General features: G+C 34.5%; 2 protein-coding genes across 4 annotated transcripts; one reads left to right on the top strand and one right to left on the bottom strand.

Annotated features, from left to right (window-relative positions):
* Positions 1 to 1,195: 1,195 nt before the first annotated feature.
* On the top strand, positions 1,196 to 4,070 carry LOC100818049 (uncharacterized). Its single transcript, XM_003539561.5, has one exon. It carries the CDS (start codon positions 1,664 to 1,666, stop codon positions 3,809 to 3,811), a length of 2,148 nt encoding a protein of 715 aa, XP_003539609.1. The 5' UTR covers positions 1,196 to 1,663; the 3' UTR covers positions 3,812 to 4,070.
* A 3,079-nt stretch (positions 4,071 to 7,149) lies between these two features.
* LOC100799393 (uncharacterized) lies at positions 7,150 to 11,788 on the bottom strand. 3 transcript variants are annotated; one of them, XM_006592857.4, is made up of 5 exons: positions 11,263 to 11,758; positions 10,134 to 10,352; positions 8,359 to 8,384; positions 7,999 to 8,274; positions 7,150 to 7,808 (listed from the first exon to the last, which is right to left on the bottom strand). In XM_006592857.4, the coding sequence occupies exons 1-4, from the start codon at positions 11,608 to 11,610 to the stop codon at positions 8,034 to 8,036; spliced, it is 834 nt and encodes a 277-aa protein (XP_006592920.1). In that variant the 5' UTR covers positions 11,611 to 11,758; the 3' UTR covers positions 7,150 to 7,808; positions 7,999 to 8,033. The 3 variants fall into 3 exon arrangements, with proteins under 3 accessions (XP_006592920.1, XP_003540475.1, XP_006592921.1); XM_003540427.5 differs by lacking the exon at positions 7,150 to 7,808 and having other exon boundaries at positions 7,873 to 8,274; positions 11,263 to 11,788; XM_006592858.4 differs by lacking the exons at positions 7,150 to 7,808; positions 8,359 to 8,384 and having other exon boundaries at positions 7,873 to 8,274.
* Between the last annotated feature and the right edge of the window lie 1,424 nt (positions 11,789 to 13,212).

Below are 13,212 nucleotides of genomic sequence, written 5' to 3'. Positions count from 1 at the left end.
TTTCAAGAATATAACACCTTATCCTTTTTTTTCCTATCAAGTTTCTTTTCCACTCACACCACCTTTCTTTTTCTATTCTTTTCCCACTGCTTTCTGCCTTTACCAAAGTTGTTGATCTGCCAAAAGTCTCGTGCACGCAGATGATTTTTTTCCCTTTTCTGCTGAACACGGACACGAACCTTGAGGCTTAGAGTACTTCACTATTAACAAGTATCATCCAAGATTCAGCCCCCAACCCATACTGCATTATCAAGTGCTCCCAAATTCTTCTCATAAAAAAGAAAAATATTATTTATTGTCATCTAAGGAAAAACCATTGGTAAACCAATGAGGAAGGATTTGTGATGTGTTTGATGTTGAGAATAATTCTACATCAGATGTTTAACTAAATTTTATGGTACAACAAAGACATTTGAAAGATCCATTTAAAAATCGATTTATAAGGAGGTGACTTATCCAATTATATAAATACTTATTAAATTTGTTAAATAATCTTATGTGAGACTATTCTCAACATTTGAAATGGATTCCTAAAACAAATAATTAATATTTCATAATTAATTTAAAAAAGTAAAGTAACAAATAATATTTTTACTTTTTTATGATAAAATTAATTTTATACATTATTCAAACACACTAATTTTAATATTATTAATTCTTTGTTATAAATTGAATATATATTAAAAAAAGTCTTTAAACATTAAAAATTAATTCTCACCTTGATAAAGATAAAGAGAAAAGATAAAAATATCAATATAATAGATAATGAAATGTGATAAAATAAAGAGATAAAAATAAATTAAGATGGTTGAAGAGACTATTGATATTTAAAAAAGTTGAAATATAAGGACTCTATATATTTTATATATTTCTCATATTGTTTCAAAACTTAAAATGTATAAATAAATGTACAATAATAATTGGTAACAAGAAAAAAATGAAGAATTATTATTTTTTGTGTAAAAATTTAGACGAATTGAATCTTACAGTAAGATGAATACATAACTCAAGATTATCTGAATATTTATAAAAATACTTATAAATTATCAATAAACAAAGTTCTTATAATCTTTATTAAAAAATAATTTTTTTAAAATTTTCCTTTTTGTCTTAACCATCCGTCCATTACAAAAAAATGACATGAATAATCCAAAATTCGACTAGAAAAATAATTAAAATTAAAAATTATATTTTTACCAAAAATCAAACTTAAATATTATATAAATAACTCAATTTTAATTTTAATACATTAATGAGTATCCTAAACTAATTATTTCCAAAGATACCATATATAATATGTGTGGGAAATAAAAAAATAAAGAAAAAACCACGAGTTGGCAACAAGAGCCTACCCTACACAGTCCAGCCACAGTGGCTTACAGCATTTCGTCATCTTCCATTAAACACTTTCTTCTCAGTTCTCATTATCTCTGTCTCTAACTCACACATAGTAGCCACCTTGCAATCTGTAGCAGAGGATAATAAGTCACCCCACCTCACAACCAAGCAAAGCTAGCTAGTACTACTTTTAGCTAAAGCTCTTTCATTTATTGACTGTGCTTACTTAGAACAACTACCATCCCAAAAAATCCCTCTTGTGCTTACTTAGAACAACTACCATGACTTGGCAACTCTCATTCTAAAACCAAAAGTAAAAAAATAAATGGAATCAGATAGAGAGAGACCCCATCGCAGCACAAGTAGCAGTAGCAGCACAAGCGAGTTGTTTGTTTGCTTCACTTCCCGTTTGTCCTCTTCATCCATGAAACTCTCATCCAAGTCCATTCTCAGCCCAAGCCGCAGCAGAGACCCTCCTCAGATTTCCCTCTCTTCCTCCCTCAGCAGGAGACTCAGGAGCAATGGCAGCATCAAGGGTGGTGGTGGTGGTGGCCAAGCATCTCCAATGTTCCCAACCGGTGGTGGTGGCAAGAGAAGAGGAGGCTGTGGCTTTGAGAATCCTGAACCTTCTTCTCCCAAAGTCACTTGCATTGGCCAGGTGAGGGTGAAGACCAAGAAGCAAGGGAAGAAGATGAGGGCAAGGTCCAAGAGGAGGGGTGAAGCTAGCTTCAGGAAGGGTGAACAACATCAACAGCAACAAGTTGGTGCTAATGCTAATGCAAGTGCAACAAATCTGAATCTGAATCTGAATCCAGATCTCACTAGACAAAGCAGCCAAGGGTTTCAGCATCACCAGAACTGTTTGAAGCATAGGAATAATCAGAGATGGGTGCATCTTCCCTTGACTATATGTGAGGCTTTGAGGGAGTTTAATTGTTTTTTTCCTTGTAGGTCTTCTTGCATGTCAAGTGAGAAGGAAAAAGAGAAAGGTGGTGGTGGTGGAGTGGAAGGAGGAGGACATGGGATGATGAGAGAGGGTTCATGTGGGAATACTAATAATGCTGTTGGGAGGTGGCTGGTGGCTTTGCAAGATGGGGATGGGAAGGGGAGGGGTATTGAGCTTGTGATGGAGGAGGAGATGGAGGTCAGTGGGAGAGAGAGGAGTAATAGTCAGAGGAGGCATGTGTTTGAGGACATTGATGTTGATTTGGTGGTGGGAGAGGAGGAACAGAAGAAGCATGAGGAGGTAGTGGGTGGAGAGGAGGAAGAGAAAGCTAGAGTTAGCATATGTATTCCTCCCAAGAATGCTCTTTTGTTGATGAGATGCAGATCTGATCCGGTTAAGATGGCTGCTTTGGCTAACCGGTTTTGGGAATCTCCTGTTCACAAAGACAGATGTCAAGAAGAACAAGATGAAGAAGAACAAAACATCAAAACAAAAGAAGATGAACAACTAGAGGAAGTACAGGAAGAACAAGTTGAAAGAGAAGCCATAGAAGATAGCATTTGTGAGAGAGAAACAGAAACTGCTGTTGTGGCCACTGAAGATGAAGAACAAGAAGGGAAAGAAAGCTATGAAATTGAAAGCAGAGAAATCCTGGAAAGCAAAGAATTTGGTGAAGTAAAAGAGGAAGAAGAAAAGGGTGATGAAGAAGAAGCAGCAAATGGAGGAAATGCCGTTGGAAAAGGTGAAACTTTAACACACCCAGAAGCTCATTCAGATCTAGAGAACCTTAGAACCGAAGAAAAAGAGGTTGATCTCCAAGAGGGTAAAGAAGAAGAGAGAGAAAACAACGAAAGCTCGGAACTTTCTTCCACCTCAGAAACCGTCGCAGCTTCAGATCAAGAAAACGACGGAGCAGAACCAGAAACAGACACGAATTCGGATCCGGAGGAGGAAGAAGAGAAAGAGAGCGAACCGAAGGAACAACCTCAGCAACCAGACACGAATTCGGATCCGGAGTCAAAGGAGCGAGAAAACGGGTCAAAGTGCCAAGAGAGAGAAAGAGAAGGGTTGCCGGAGTGCTTGCTGCTGATGATGTGCGAGCCGAAGCTGTCGATGGAGGTGTCTAAAGAAACGTGGGTGTGCAGCACCGACTTTATACGGTGGCTGCCGGAGAGACCCGCCGCCGGCGGCGGCAGCAAGAGGGTCGCCGGAGAAACGTTTACAAAGTCCAAGCCGAAGCCGAAGCCACCTCAGCCGATGATGCAGCTGCCAAGGTCATCGTGCTCGTTACCGGCGGCGGGAGGCAGTGCCGGAGTGTCGATGGCGGCGATGATCGAGCAGAAGCTGGTGGGGTCCAAATCGGGTAACGGGTACGAGCCGTTTGTGCTCACGCGCTGCAAGTCGGAGCCGATGCGGTCCTCGGCTAAGCTCGCGCCGGAGGCTTGTTTCTGGAACAACAGGAAGCTCGAGCCGCACCCCCCGGCGGCTCAGCTTGGAGTCGGTGCGCCGGCTGGTGTTGGGTTCTGATTTTGATTGTCTTTCCTTTTCCCCAAAATCTTAAATTTTCCTTCTTTTTTTTTAATTGACAGAATAATCAATTGTTGTTGTTATTATGTGTAGATTATTGCTAAACTTTGGGCAGCTCTTGGTAAGTTAGGATTATTCAGTATACTATTTTGCTGTTTTTAGAATGTAATCCTTTGTATAAATAGTTTTAGTGATGCTATTTGTTTTTGGGTCCATTACTACTCGTTAGTGAATTTATAATAAGAGTTTAATTTCTGCATTGTTAGCTAATTTGGTACTATGATTTTAAGATAGTTGTAAATTGTTTTTGCACTGTTAGTGAATGTAGTGGTGTTTACTCTTGTAATGGTTGGTATATTTCTTAGTTGGAATCTATTATGGAGAAGATAATGGGGTTGAATTCGTAGTGGTTGAAAGCTTGAAGTATATGCGTGATTTGAAGGGTACGTAAATAAAAGTGAGTGGGGGGCATTTTGTTAAGGTTGTTGTGTCTGGTTGTCTGATGCCATAATTAGGTTGGAATTCTTGTGGACTTTGGTCAATGGTCGTTCATCGTTTTAAATAGCTGCTCTGATTAATTAATTTTGTGTTGTTGTCATTGTCAAGTCTTCATGAGCCGTTTAGAAGCTGGAGTAGACCATGTGTAATGGCCAATGAGGAATTGAAATGTAGATTGAAAGTTGAAACTTAGGAAAACAGTCAAAAACACTAGTTGGACTACTTGTTGATAGTAGTTACTAGTTGTTGTATTTAATGGTTAAAAGGCAATGTGAACCAAATTGGAAAATAGTGAAGATTATGAATCATGTGGAAATTTTCCCTAACCCATCAGGGTAGCCTAGTGGTGGGATTTTCTTTTGTTATTGTTCTCTATTGTGATAAATAATTTTGTTCGAGTGGAATAAGATATTATGTGCTGTAAAGTTTTTCTTTTAAGTAAAATTTTGGCGCAGATAACCTGCGTAAATCATTAAGACATAATAATCTAACCGGTTGGAAAAAACAGTGAATTGTGATGGATTTATCTTACGGTATATTATTATTTTATGCGTACTTCTTTAATCAATTACTCCTACTATGTATATATGCTAGTAAAGACAAACATTATTAAATACTAGTATCGAGTCTTTTTGATCTTTTAGCAAAGCAAGCATTTGGTTTGTTAAAGTGTGTTTACGTGTTTGATTTGTCCGCGCTCATAATCTTGAATGATTTTGAGATAAATATTTGTGATACAGCTTGAGCTTGAAGGCAACTACACTGAGGATAAGCTGTAAAGTTGGCGTTTTGTCTTTCCCATTGCATTGATTTCCCATTCCTTAGTTTTGCAGAATTTCAAAGCGTTTCCTCAGTCAATTATAGGACTTTGAAGCATAATCAATTCCCAAGACAGCAAAAACTATTGTATGATTATCTTACAAGCTTTTCCCCTCTTTCTTTGCAATAGGTAAGGGGACAAAGCCAAGGACAAGAAGGAAACAAATCATGTTCATTCATTTAATTAATCCTTGGATTCAGTCTTTGAGGCAGCTTCTTCTTGGCCTCACTATGTTTGAAGTTTGAGAGCTGATATTCAATTTACTTGAAATAGCTTTTCTTTCAAGATGCATTCTTTGATTTTCGATAAGCTCGTAGTATTTTTTTGTTAACCGATTAAAGACAAATCCCTCAAAATATTGAGATTCACTTAAAAAATTAACCTTTCCTAACAAATGTTATTTTGTATCTGCAGACCTAAAATTTGAACTCTTAATCACATGTTTAATAAACATGATAAATCTACTAACTATTACACATCATGTTGGTTTCAAAGAGTACTACTTTTCAACTTTGTTTCCACACACATATATACTTGCACGTGCCAACTTCAGTAAAATATTGAACCCCACAAGCACCAAACAAAAGTAAATTATCTAGCTACCTTTACTATTTATTTATTTTTATTCGTTAATATGAATTAGAAGTGTTGAGAAGCAAGTTTAGATCTTTAATTGTGAAGATGGAGTATGAGGTGTAAAACCACGGTTGAGACATTGACAACGAAATGTTTGCTTCTTGTTTAAGAAGTTTCATGATCTTAGTTGCTTTATTATATGGAAAAAAGGTTGGACTGATTAGGAATCTTGACTTGAAAAAGGACGAACAGAGAAAAACACCATGTAAGCTGGTATCATAAAGTGTTTTTGCTGCAAACTTTTTGAGCAGATTGGAAATGGTGTAGGGAATGGGAGATAGACATTCTGGCTCCTGTTGGCACATGGACAGCAGAACCAATAATGAATGGAGACCTCACCAAAGCCCCATCTGTAATATATGTTCGAAGAGAGCTAGTATTTTTTATTTGAGTCAAAGGTAGAAATATCATATATAATCAGTTATTTATTTCATAGAAAAATGGTTACATTAAAAGTTATTTAATGATAGCGCAATTATTTTAAAAAGATACATAACTTATATTTTTCTTTAGGAAAATCTCCATTCTTGTCTTGTATGCAAATATGTAAATGTATATACTAACAAATAAATTTTACCATGTGAAATTAAACTTAATTTTCTGAAATCGTGGATGAAAAAAATGCATTTAAAGAAAAGATTTCACTATACGTGATTATTAAGATATTTTGACAGAAATTCGTCATCAAAAAAGTTAGTAGATACACTATACTAATATTATGATAACTCCTCAAAAAATATACCCTAAGAGTATATTAAATGAGAATATAAAATTTGAGAAATAAACCCTGTCTCCCCTTCAAAAATAAATAAATCTTGTCTATTTTTTTTATAAATAAATCTTGTCTATTCAATATTACATGAATAGTTAAAATTTATTTTTCTTGAATATGATTTCGATCATTTATATAAGATTGAATAATTAATATAAGCTCTTTGTGTAGTCTAGATTCGTCCCTTTTGGAGGAAGAGATGGAAGTTTTTTCTGCCAAATTCCAATAGCGTCATTAATCTAAACAACACGATCACAAAAGAGATCATATAGAATTCTTCATTTTCTTCTTTCCACGTAGTTTGTGTGATATTTATGTTCACGTGGGTTGGGCTACTAACATGCAGTAGAGTTGTGTCTGAGAACATACCTAACCCTAATTATTACATGGACAATTTGGTACAATTTGTACGGATGGTTTTATTTGATATGAATAGTACTAATCACAGACACTTGCGCACTTCTATATAATTTTCTCTATTTGTTTACAGTAGATATTACCTCCTTTAAGGTGACCTACACCAAGCATTATTCATTTGACACTCCCCATTTGAACTTAAGTCATATGCATGATTCTGCACAATTATGAATGTCACAAACACACAGGCATCTCTAACTAAATGTACTCAAAGTTGATCTTCCAAGTTCACTACAAGCTGGCCTTAGTGGCCAGTTATTAGAGAATCAAGGTAGAGACAAGGGTGATTGGGTTCTTAGTCTAATTAAGATATTACCATACAGCTTAGGGGTCAAGACATGCCTTAAATCTGGACACAATGGTCTGTCGTGTGTATGCACTGCATGCTGAAAATCCTATATCGATTAATGATATGACCAAAATAAAGTATACAAGTAAAAGACAATTTTTACATTTTGAGTTAGCTTTTGGAATTGAACTAGACCCAAATCCAAATATCTAAGGAATAAGACTGTAAAATTGCATTGCAGGGGATGGTTTTAATTTTAAGCTTCCAGTTAGAAGGATTTGTGTAACTTGAATTGGTGGCAAAGGAGAATCAGCAAAATCACTACAATGCACAGTTCGCCATTATATTTCCCGGGCACACACTTATTGGCAAAAATACCAGTAGTGGCAAAGGATAGACCAGGGCCTAGGGGTATGCACCTTGTTCTTCATCTCAAATAAGTGATGCTAATAAAACACAAGTTTTTGGTGAAGGCCACAGAAATGTAAATGCAGCAAGTGGAATTTGTAAACTTAATTGATGTTTCATTGAATGGATTGAGTAACCGCAAATCCTCAGCTTCTTCCTATCAAAACAAAACTGACAAAATTTTGACAAACGGAAAGGGTAAAGGAGGGGACAGGAGTATATAGCTTCCATAAACCTTTCAAAATATTGAACATTAAGACTAGTAACTGCATTGAACTTGCCACCTACATTACTCCCAAAAGAAAAAGGATATATGTTAATTTTACATGTGGATAAAATTTGCTGACCTTGATTTGAACTTCATTATATTTACACCTAGTAACTATTGTGCATCATTTGAACTTTGTTCTTCCTTCCTGCTGCTCAATTCAGTCTTATCTGTGGAACTCTCATTGGATGAATTTGATAAATTTGGCTGATCAGTGCTTTTACTTTCAGTTTCCTTTTCAGTTGAATCTCCCATGATGGATTTGAGGGCAAGCTGGCCAGAATAAAGGAATAAACCAAGGGAATTCAGGCCAAAAACAAATGTTGCAAGGTAGGTCAAGCCATTCACTATTGTCCTGTGAAAATTTGTCAGAGTTGTCAGGCCAGGTGCTTTAAAAAAAGAACAGCAAGGCCCAGATAGAAAAAGAGATTGAAGCTACCTAATGGTGATGGTTATCTGGCGGACCTGAAAAGCATACAATTTTAAAGCATAAAAAACTGGAACATCTGTTCTATTGTCATTTTTCTCAACTAATTTAAATGCTTTTGTATCATTCTATCATTGTGACAAAATCAATTCTATGAATGACATATGACACTAGGAAAAGGGTTATGCTTATCGTGTACACAGAAATATTGCAATTGCTTTGTCAGAATAACAAAAAATTGGACTACTGTACTTAATAATACAATTCATAACCACAATTATAGGCTATAGCAGCTAAAATTGATCCTGTACTCTGCAATGCACAAGTTAGTCAAGAGATGTAGCCAACTTATGATGATAACAATAGGTGTACTTGTAAAAGATGATAATTTCACTTCCAACAAATCATATAATTGTAAAAAAAAATTCTTATGCTGGATACTCTCATACTCCAGAGCATTAAAGATTGAATTTTCTAGACGATCCAGGAATGGATTAAAATGAAAGTGTAGAATCTTAGTTTTATCTATTTTTCCCATTTAATATCCACTCTCAGTGCTTACTTGTGTAATTTATGAAAATAAAAACACAGCTGAATTAATAGTCTGTATTTCAGTATCAGGTAACTGTTGGATGGGAAACACGGAATTATCCAGTTCCAAGACTAACTAGATTCATACATATATAGCACAATCTCTAGTTTCAACCTGGGAATGGATTGCCTTACTAATCTCCAATGATTAAACTTCAGTACAATTGAATATTCTGATCATCACAGTTCAGTATTCAATATAGGTTCGTCAGTGATACAGAATAACCATGAACTTATACAGATCGACATTAAAAACATTAAATAGCCATGTAAGTGAAAGCAATGTTGAAAACTACCATCAAACTGTCAATATATGGGCAGCTATGACTTAAGGTATATTCAATAGGTTCATCAATTATACAGAATAACCATGAAGTAACACGAATCAACATTAAATATCCATGTAAGTATAAACAATGTTGCAAACTTCAATCAAACTGTGTCACTACACCAGGCAGCAATGACTTAACATGCACATATTTTTCAACCAAAATACTATAGTAAAACATTAGCAGTTTTACGATAATCATTTCAATCAAATATATCCTGGGAAGAAATTTGAAGTGTTCTTAATTGGTGAAAGAAACACAACCCCACATGTTTGAAGACTTCTGCTTGAAGGAAATGACACCAATCAAAGTACATCATATTCCTTGGACAGTTAGATTCATGTTACCAAAGCTACTCTTTGTTTCTTCAACTGAAATGTTTTCTTTTCTCTCTTTTTGCAACAAGTGTTTTGGAGTCTCAATTTTAAAATTGTAACTAAAGAAGAATGATAAGCCACCCAAGGAAAAATTGTTCAGAATAATTAAGCCTACTAACCAGAAAAAAAATATTAAGAGATGAAACACACTTCTATTATAATTTTACCATCATCACAGTTAAGAAGATTAAGTAACAAGATTCCAATTCCTAGCTATCCGACCTACTAATGATATCAAATCAAGATTCAAATCATGAATGGAAAAGCTCATTTTTTGAATCTTGAATCATAATTTGTATCCAATCACAAGATTTTAAGACAAGAAAAAAATAACTTCAAATATACAATATAAATGTCATATAGTGTTCAAATTCTGACCTTTTTATTTGGTTATATTAATAAAAGAAACGGCCTTTTATAATTCCAAATAACATGTTGTGCAACAAAAAAGAATAAATACAGATATAGAAGGACAGGAGATGAGACATACAGAGAAGTTATCTGAAATTGTCTGTCGGTTTAGAGCTGCCTCAATGGTAGTGGCAAACTTGTAGAGAATAAGAGCAATAACTCCAGCAGATATTCCCCCAAGCAATGCCTGAACAGGTGAAGCTGAATCCTCCTTAGCCTTCACTGAAGCCGACCCCATAGCTTTCAAGCTATCCAATGCTTCTTCCTTTATCGACTTCTCTCCTGAAGACCTGAATTGCTAAAACCACAAAACCCATTTCAATGAATACAGACTGCATCGTAACAGCACAAATCAGTAACATCACTGCAAAACTTAATGTGAACAGCACAACAACAAAATCAACTCAATACATCCAATTTCATTTTTTAAAACTAAAAATCCATTCTTTGAAATCATTTCTCACCAAAACATTTATAAAGAAGAGGGTAACTACACATGTTATCCTACAGACAAATTGAAAAATACCAAACGCAGCAAAACACGAATAGTGACAATTATACAAAATCAAATAACGGACCTTTTAAAAAAAATTCTAGTCTTAGAATTTCAAAAAACTAACTTATGGAGTGAGGGTTGCCTCCCACTTTTTTAGGTTATATCACTAGTCAATGTGAAATCTTCAATACCTCCTTGATGCTGAAGACTAAACATCTCAAGCGTGAAATTTGTAAGATAATATATATGTAGGTGGTCCTATAATGACCCGATAGCCCCAACAACATCCATTAGGATATATACTTTATACCATCTAAGAATTTCGGCCTTAAACTAATTCAACCCAAAAACTAACTCGTAAAGCGAGGATTACCTTCCCCTTATATACACTATTTTGTTCATATCACTAGTTAATTTAAGATCTCCAACATCTAGAATTTAATTGAAATGCACGGTTACACTGTCATCTAATGATATACAACCGTGTATGAGAAGTTATTCACTTTTATAACAACTACTTTACAAGTCAAATTGACATTTTTACAGTTTTTTATAAACGAAAATACATAGAAACTTAGCATGGCACATATTCCTAAGTCAAATTGAAACCCAAGTGACGATTATCATATAAAAAAATATCAATTTTCTTACCCAGAAACTAGGAATGAAAAAGAAAAAAAAGAAAAAAAAAACAAGAGAAGAGTGTGCTCACGGATTGTTTGACACGTTGAGCCCTGCGGCGGAGGGAGCGGAAGAGGAAGACGGAGACGGCGCCGGTGAGGAGAACACTGGAAGCGACTTGGATGGGCGAAGGGTCGTCGGAGGTGGCGAAAATGGAAGGAGTGGAAGAGAATGGAAGTTCAACAGGGCCCTCTGTGTCAATGTCTGCTGCTGCATCGGCGAGTTGCGCGGCCCATGGAGGAATGGCTGAAGCCGAAACAGAGTGGAGAATGGTGGGTTTGTGGTGAAGAGGAGGAAGAATGGAGAGAGGGGGTTTAACTTTGTGGTGTGCGAGTGTGAGTGGGAAGAGAAGGTGGTGGTGGCACTGAGAGTGCAACATCTGATATATAATATGGCAGAGATTTGATTTTGAGGAGTGTTGTTCCCAGCTTCGGGGATGATAATGGTGTTTCCTTGTGTTGTTGTTGTGTTTATGCCACCACTAAGATATCTTCTTCTGGAGTTTGTTTGGCTTTTGGTGTCAAAAGCGAATTGCCCCATATCCATTAATCACACATGCTACAAGATTTTTCTCTTTTTTTTTTCCCCTTCTTAAATATATAAAAAAAAACTTGAATATATAATGAAATTCAAATCTAGAATTTTATGCAAATTACTCAAATTATCGTAACACTGGTTGACACGCAAATTAATTGACATAAAATAATTTTAACTTAATTAAAGATATCAAAATTTTAGTCTTAAATGCGCAAGTAAGATAAAATAACACTAAATTTTGAGGAGGAGAATTTTGCATCTTAGTGGTCTTACCTTATTCGAATAGTAGTATTGCCTCCAATGAAAGATATCACATTTTGTACCAATTTTGTTTTCATGAGAACACTAAGTTATCTAAGTAAGATGATTATTTTATTATAAGTGTTCTTTAGTTTAATTTTAAATTTTATAATACTTTTACTTTACTCTTTAACTTTATTAAATGTTATATTTAGTTTTATTTATTTTAATATTATTATCCAATTAAAAATCATTTTAAATATGACATTTTAATAGTTATTGAAAAAAATAATAATTATTTACGATGTGATTATAATTGTATTGTTAATAACTAATATTGTCTAAAAATTATATTGATCACTTTTAATAGATCTTTCTTCTAAATTACTTTTTCACCCACAAGATTTAAACTCAAAATCTTTCTTTGGAGGACCAAGTTTAATACCACTTAAATAACAAATTGTTTGTATTTATTTTATTTTATTCTTTAATGTAACTAAGCAATATAATGAAAAAAAAATACAATTATCAAAATTCAGGAAACATAAAAAAATTGTAAAAAAAAAGAGAAGAAAAGATCATTAAGTTATGAAGTTCCAAATTATGGGGCAAACTAATAAATACAAGGCAAACCACAAGTATGAAAAGAGTCTTTTTTTTATTGTAATTCACTAGGGGATTTACAATACATAATAAGGGTTAGAGTTTAAAGAAGTATGTGTTGTATCCATCCCCCACACACCCAAAAGTTATACCAGCCTTCAAAATGATCATATATAAACCATTGAAAACTATGGGTCATTTTTCGATGTAGGACTTGTAACGAAATATAATTTTGATTTTTCTTTCTACAGTATTGTTAACTAAATATATACAAGCTAGTATGGTAATCTTTTACAAAAAAATGGCTCATTATTTTGAGTAATTAATAGTTATTTTATAGAAGGTAGCCAATGACATCTTACTCTTTTTAGAAACTAAAAAAAAGAGTTATTAATGTGGGTATAAATTGGCTAAGAAAAAATAGGGAATTGAAGCACTGAGCCACGTTGCAACATAACAATCAAAATGCTTATGTGACAAGATTAGCTTAATTGTGATTAGTTGTAAAAGTCATTACTCGAACTTCAGGATTTATATATTATAAATCAGTAGATTGTTTTGGATAATCGATCAGTAATATGCTCATAAAGAGAGAGCATAC

The sequence above is a fragment of the Glycine max genome, chromosome 12 (assembly GCF_000004515.6).
Source record: "Glycine max cultivar Williams 82 chromosome 12, Glycine_max_v4.0, whole genome shotgun sequence".
Taxonomy (NCBI): domain Eukaryota; kingdom Viridiplantae; phylum Streptophyta; class Magnoliopsida; order Fabales; family Fabaceae; genus Glycine; species Glycine max.
Note: the sequence above shows the minus strand (reverse complement) of the source record. Positions and strands in the feature narration are given on the sequence as shown.

Excerpts from the sequence above, each read along its gene's own strand:
- LOC100818049 (XM_003539561.5), top strand. The coding sequence starts at position 1,664 with ATGGAATCAGATAGAGAGAGACCCCATCGCAGCACAAGTAGCAGTAGC.
- LOC100799393 (XM_003540427.5), bottom strand. The coding sequence starts at position 11,610 with ATGTTGCACTCTCAGTGCCACCACCACCTTCTCTTCCCACTCACACTC. Across the intron at positions 10,353-11,262 it reads CTCAACGTGTCAAACAATCC|CAATTCAGGTCTTCAGGAGA; the intron begins GTGAGCACACTC and ends TTGTGGTTTTAG. Across the intron at positions 8,275-8,358 it reads CAGATAACCATCACCATTAG|GACAATAGTGAATGGCTTGA; the intron begins GTAGCTTCAATC and ends AAATTTTCACAG.